Genomic DNA, 6,990 nt, shown 5'->3' with positions numbered 1-6,990 from the left:
CAGAGCAAGACTACATCCAAAAAAAACAAAACAAAACAAAACAAAACAAAAAAACTATGCATAGAATACATTATTTTTAAGTTTCTCGTCTTGAACATTTCATTGTCTATTAGGAATTAAACTAGTATCCCCAGCACTACTCCTTAAATTTACTCTATCTGTGGGTTTTGTTTTTCTTTTTGTTTGTTCATTTTTTAAGAGACAAGGTCTCTCTGTCACCCAGGTTGGACTGCAGTGGCACAATCATAGCTCACTGCAGCCTCAAACTCGTGGGCTCAGCCTCTTGAGGAGCTGGGACTACGGGCACACAGCTAATTCTTTTATTTTTTATTGTTGTAGATACAAGGTCTTGCTGTGTTGTCCAGGCTAGCCTCAAGCTCCTGGGCTCAAGCAATCCTCCCAAAGTGCTGGGATTACAGGCATGAGCCACTATGCACAACATCTCTCTAAAGGTTTTAATTTCTCTAAGACATCCTATTCAATTCTCAAATGCTTGACTAATTGTCACGATTATAAATTTATCAGTTCTGACTAAAGCATTTCCACACTTAGTTCATTCCACTAACTGTTATCTCATTCATCGATACCTAGAAGTTTCAGGATTTCTGTTTTCAACCTGTAATGATCAATTCCCCTGCTCTGTCAGGAACTGTATTTGGTTGCAAGTGATAGAAAGATGCAAGTGCTCCTTAAGGAGTTTTCATTTTAGTGGGAAACTGCCTGTGAAATAAACAGTGGTACCCTAAAGTGTGGAGGGCATAGACCAGACTCCACACTTGAGCACCCTGCCTGCATATTGGGCGGCATCATACATAATTGCTCTTTTGTCCTAAGCTTAAAAAGAATCTGAGAGCTGTAATAGGAAGGTGAGGTGAACCAACACGCATGGGGGCAGGAGAGGCAGCAAGGATGTGGATCCAAGAGGGCCACAAAAACCTTGAAATGCTGGTGTTGGAATGCTTATTCTTTCTTAGCTGGTTTTGAAATAAAAATTATTTATTGGAGTTTTTATAATTTAGCCTCTAAAATTATCTCCAAAAAGACAGTTAATTCCCTTGCTTACATGGTCTTTTTATTTGTGTCTGTATTTATTTGTTCTTTTTTATATCCTTCTGTTTCTCATTGTAGATGAATGTCTAGCTTACAGCCAGGTATACAGGGAATCTTCCTTGGAGGAAAATACCATGGAATAATGGAACACATGGAAACCTGTATTGTTTGAACTTAAGAGATTTTATAATCCCTGTGACTGAGTTCTTTAAACCTGGTCATTCTTTTCTGTGCTGAAATGTTTTGTTTAGTATTTGCAGTGGACTCATAAAGGGATGATTAATACCTCTTAAATTTTATAGAATACTATATTACAGAGCATAGTACCACAGACTTATATTTATGTCACAAACTAGATAGTATCACAGAGCTATTCATTTTCTGTCGTCTTTGATCCTGTGTAAAGTTCACGACTAATTTTTATGACAGATGTTAGCCATATTTCCTTATTGATAGGTTCTCTCCACTCCATCCTACTTCTTATGTTTGTTTTTCCAGCATACCTCTCATACCTCTACTGTTCTCACATTAATTTAGCCAATATGGCCTCAAAGAAATAAGATTGCTCTTTAGAAAGTAATGAAAATGTTTTACATACATTAATTGAATGAGATCAGTTACCTCATCGCTTCCCACTCTTGACAATATCTACTACCTTTTAATATTAAATGGTTAGGTTTTTATCTCCATTATACCATAACATCACTTTTCTTTTAATATTTATAAGCAAAAGCATCTATTTTCCAGGAAAATGTAGAAATGAGCTATTTCTATGTTTTTAACTTGCTTTATTAAATACAGTGTTGTTTTAGTCCATGAGGCCTCCTTAGTTTTCCTAAGCAAAGAAAAGCAATATAAGAATGTGCTTAGAGGCTCGTTGCAGTGGCTCACCCCTGTAATCCCAGCACTTTGGGGGTCTGAGGCAGAGTGATTATGAGGTCAAGAGATTGAGACCATCCTGGCCAACATGATGAAACCCCATCTCTATGAAAAATACAAAAATTAGCTGGGCGTGGTGGTGGCCGCCCATAATCCCAGCTACTCTGGAGGCTGAGGCAGGAGAATCACTTGAACCTGAGAGGCAGAGGTTGCAGTGAGCTGAGACTGTGCCACTGCACTCCAGTCTGGTAACAGAGGAGACTCCATCTCAAAAATATGTGTGTATGTGTGCATATATATATATATATATATTCTTAGAGACCAGTGGTTTTCAGTAGTTTTTATATGGGCCTTCCTCATTCCTGGTTGGGAGCATATTCTCTAGAATATCACTCTAACATTTTTTCTAATTAAAATATGTTAGACTAGGTACTTCATGTGTGTGTGTGCTAATATAAATGATAGTTTTGTTTTAAATGCCAGTTTCTTCTTGCATATATATATTATATATGTATATAATGTTTTGGGTTTTTTTTGAGACAGAGTCTTGCTCTGTCACCCAGGCTGGAGTACAGTGGCGCCATCTCAGCTGACTGCAACCTTCAGCCCCCAGCTTCAAGCAGTTCTTGTGCCTCAGCCTCCCAAGTAGCTGGGACCACAGGCACTTGCCACCACGCTCAACTAATTTTTTGTATTTTAGTAGAGAGAGGCTTTCACATGTTGCCCAGGGTGGTCTCAAACTCCTGAGGTCAGGCAGACCACCTGCCTCTGCCTCCCAAAGTGCTAGGATTACAGGCGTGAACTACCACACCCGGCCTCTTGCTGCTGTATTTGTATATATTGACCTTGTATCCTGCAGCTTTGCTATACTTCCTTAGTAGTTCCAGGAGTTTTTTTGGTAAATTCTTTGGAGTTTGCTACATAGTCCACAGTTTGCTACAGAGTGCTAGGATCTGTGAATAAATGCTTTTTTTTTTTTCAAAATATATACCTTTTATTTCTTTTTCTCTGTTTTTTTTTCCCTCCATGCTGATTTTATTATTTTTGAAAGCAGTAATGTAGGATATTTTATAATTTTATGATTCAGTAGTGTGTTCTCTGTGTTCATTTTTAAGCCTTATTTTCACTTCTGTATCTCACCATTGTTAGTGAGATATAGAAGTTCAATAAATAGGGTGATTGATTGGGGTATTTTTTTTTTCCTTGTATTCAAGAAAATCATAGACTAGAGCAGTTACTGATCCCTTATCAAATATGTTAATATTTCAGGGTTTTCTGTTTGTTTGTGTGTTTGTTTGTTTGAAACTGAGTCTCACTCCATCTCCCAGGCTAGAGTGCAATGCTGCAATCTCAGCTCACAGCAGTCTCTGCCTCCCAGATTCAAGCAATTCTCCTGCCTCAGCTTCCTGAGTCACTGGGATTATAGGCACCCGCCACCATGCCTGGCTAATTTTTGTATTTTCAGTAGAGACAAGGTTTCACCATGTTGCCCAGGCTGGTCTTGAACTCCTGACCTCAGGTGATCTACCTGCCTCGGCCTCCCAAAGTGCTAGGATTACAGGCATGAACCACTATGCCTGACCAAGTATGTTAATATTTCTAATCAGAAGGGATTTCACAAGCCTGGCTTGGTTGTGTCTCTTGTTACTTAATCTGAGTAAAAATAATATTTTTTATTTTATCTTAATTTTATGATTCAATAGTGTGTTATCTGTGTTCATTCCTCAGGAAACACAAGAAGCAAGGAAGTCATCAAATAAGAAAGATGAAGAACATGTATTATCAGGAAGAGATAAGAGACTGGCTGAGCAGGTATCTTCATATAATGTAAGTAAGAAAATAAGATGTGTAGAGCCAGGTGTGATGGCTCTTGCCTATAATCCCAGCTTACTTGGGAGGCTGAGGCAGGAGATCACTTGAGGCCAAGAGTTCAAGACCAGCTTGGGAAGCATATCAAGATCATGTTTCTAAAAAAATTTTTTAATTCGCCAGCCGAGGTGGGAAGATCACTTGAAGGCCTTCCCTGCCTTCTATCTCAGAAAAAAAAAAAAAAAAGCCAGAAACAAAATATATAGCCTTTTCCTCTTTTAGTTTTCTTTTTTTACCTATTTCTCTTTCTTTGATATGTCTGCCTCTTTACCATGCACTTTTTATACATCTATCCTGAAAAAACTTTTCAGGATAAATGTATAAAAATACATATGCAACATATATATGTATTTGTATAAAGTTCTTCTGTGTCTTCCAATTCAAATTTTACTTATTAAATTAGCAAAAATCTAATTACTAGAGATGATAGGTAGCACTTGATGAGAGAAAGCAAGAACCCTACTCACTCATGGAGAGCCTCCATTTATAAATGTTTAAATTATAAGCAGATTTGGAAAGTTGTATATAAATATTTAAATATGGGAGAAAAAATGTTTTTTGAATGCAGTTCAATCTAAATTTACAAACTTAATGGTCAGTATTCATTTGGCATATTATTTTGTTATATTCTGTCTTTTAAAAAAATGGTAAATGTTGGATGGTGCCTGCACAAAAAGAAAATGATAAATGTCCCAGCTCAAAGAATAAATGTAAATTACTGAACCTGTTGGTCCCTGAAAGGTATTTAGGAAAATTATTTTCTGTTCCCAGTATATTAACTAAAGAAAATTCCATGCTCTAAAATATAGTTAGCTTGGTTTATTGTATATATGTTGAACAGTACCACAGTGAAGCATGCTTAAAACATTTTTGGAAATTGACCAAAAACTCAGCCCACTTGGAGTATTCATGAAAACTTACTAGCTCAAAAGTCAAGTCTCAACAAAATTGAAGGAATTACTATCATTCAAACCAAATTCTCTGACCACAAAGAATTGAAGTTTGGGTTCAGAATAACTTAAAAACTGGAAATCAGAAAAACTCAAAAATTTAAATTTTGCGTCAAAGAAAAAATGATAACGGCAGTTAGAAAACATAGACCTGAATGACAAAAATACAACATGTCAAAATAGGTGGGATGCCATATGAAGTGGTATTTAGAGAGAAAATTTAGAGCCATAACGAATTATGTGAGAAAAGACCAATGGCTGAAAATAAATAAGCTAAGCCTTTTTCCGAACTGGCATTTCTTATCAAACTAAACAGACACATAGCCTGCTATTTTCCTTCTGGGTATTTACCTAAGAAAAATGAAAACATATCCACACAAAGAGTTGAATATGTTGTTCTTAATAGCCACAAAAAAACTTATCCAAGAATTTCATAGATGCTTTATTTGTAATAAATACAGTAAGCAGCTCAAGTGTTTATCAGTAAGAGAAAACCACACTGTGGTATAAATGAAACTACTCGCCAATAAAAAGGAACACATTACAAATAAATAAAACATGGATGAATCTCAGAGTCATTATGCTGAGTGAAAGAAGTCTTACACAAGCAAGTACATACTTCTTCTTGCGTTTATACGGAGCTCTAAAATAAGCAAAATCAATCTATGGTGGAAAAAAAATTAGAATGCTAGTAGTTGGAATAGGGGTATGGAATTTGACCAAGAAACAGCATACTTTCCTATGCCTGAAGTGATAGAAAGGTTCCAGGTCTTGATTGAAGTTTGAACTATAAAACTCACTGACTAGGCTGGGCGCGGTGGCTCACGCCTGTAATACCAGCACTTTGGAAGGCCGACGCGGGTAGATCACGAGGTCAAGAAATCGAGACCATCCTGGTGAACACGGTGAAACCCCGTCTCTACTAAAACTACAAAAAAAAATCAGCTGGGCATGGTGGCGCGTGCCTGTAATCCCAGCTACTCAGGAGGCTGAGGCAGGAGAATTGCCCGAACCCAGGAGGCGGAGGTTGCAGTGAGCCGAGATCGCGCCATTGCACTCCAGCCTGGGTAACAAGAGCGAAACTCCGTCTCAAAAATAAATAAATAAATAAATAAATAAATAAAACTCACTGACTATACACTTAATATTTATGCATTTCATCATATGTACATTTATCTTAAAAATGTATAAACAAATATTGAACTCAAATTAAATGCATGCTTCGGTATTTAGGAGGACATGTAGCGATGTTTACAATTTACTTTAAAATACATCCAAAAAATTAGGGTTCTACTCATGATGAAATTCCAGATACTTTCTATTCAAAGTATTAATATAGCCTTAAGACTAAACCACTCTAGAAACCTCAGCTTTTGATAAATTGAGCAGTTTTTAAAATACTTCAGTGAAGACAAAATAAAAACCAATCAAGAAGTTTGGCATTCGTTTTCAAAAGCCATTACAAACCCATCTTATTCTAAAATGAATTGTTCATGGCTAGCCATGGTGGCTCACACATGTAATCCCAGCACTTTGGGAGAGACTCAGAAGGGAGGATCTCCTGAGGCCAAGAGTTAAAGCCCAGCCTGGGCAATATAGTGAGACCCCATCTCTACCAAAATAAAAAGGTAAAAAATTAACTCGTAGTCCCAGCTACTTGGGAGGCTGAGGTTGGAGGATCACTTGAGCCTAGGAGTTTGAGGTTACAGTGAGCTATGACCACACCACTGCACTTCATGGCAGGGTCTACACAGATCAAGACCCTGTCTCTAAAAAAAATTTTTTAATAAATAAAAAATGATCTAAATATTGTAAATTGTTAGAAAATGCAAACATTTGTGTTAAATGATTAAATATGGTAAATCAGCAAATTAGTAATTTAGCAGATTAATCTCTTACATCAATCAGTTTCAGCTTTTGATTTTCAGTGAATTGACTGCCTCTAGGCGTTTTTATTTTACTATAATTTAGCACTAATTTGGTCCTGTGTGTCACAGTGTGCAAATTATCCTAAATCAGACCAACAGTAGTACACTTGAAACAACTGATATTAAAGCTTATTTCTTTTATCATCATGAATTTGAGCACTTGAATTGTTTTGATTGCTTGTATAATAATAGTCCAGTGATTTAATGTTTTCCTCTGTCTCTATTGATGTTTAACTTACTAATATAAGGAATTGGTACATTGAAACCTGCCATCTTTAGTTCTCCATTTTTGTTTGCTTTTTTTTTTTTTTTTT

At 36.5% G+C, this 6,990-nt stretch overlaps 2 protein-coding genes across 2 annotated transcripts in view; one reads left to right on the top strand and one right to left on the bottom strand.

Annotated features, from left to right (window-relative positions):
• GPALPP1 (GPALPP motifs containing 1) overlaps positions 1-6,990 on the top strand; it is a 41,964-nt gene that overhangs the window by 24,036 nt on the left and 10,938 nt on the right. Inside the window, exon 6 of the mRNA XM_037741143.1 lies at positions 3,633-3,756. Coding sequence (XP_037597071.1) covers positions 3,633-3,756 — 124 coding nt within the window. The remainder of the gene's footprint in view (positions 1-3,632; positions 3,757-6,990) is intronic.
• Positions 6,722-6,990, bottom strand: part of LOC108309481 (putative elongation factor 1-alpha-like 3) — a 2,033-nt gene continuing 1,764 nt past the window's right edge. Inside the window, exon 2 of the mRNA XM_017535857.2 lies at positions 6,722-6,732. Within this exon, the coding sequence (XP_017391346.1) occupies positions 6,722-6,732 (11 nt within the window). The remainder of the gene's footprint in view (positions 6,733-6,990) is intronic.

Source organism: Cebus imitator, unplaced genomic scaffold (genome assembly GCF_001604975.1).
Source record: "Cebus imitator isolate Cc_AM_T3 unplaced genomic scaffold, Cebus_imitator-1.0 Scaffold94, whole genome shotgun sequence".
In the NCBI taxonomy this organism is placed as follows: Eukaryota; Metazoa; Chordata; class Mammalia; order Primates; family Cebidae; genus Cebus; species Cebus imitator.
The sequence above is the reverse complement of the archived record's forward strand: the minus strand, read 5'-3'. Positions and strand labels throughout refer to the sequence as shown.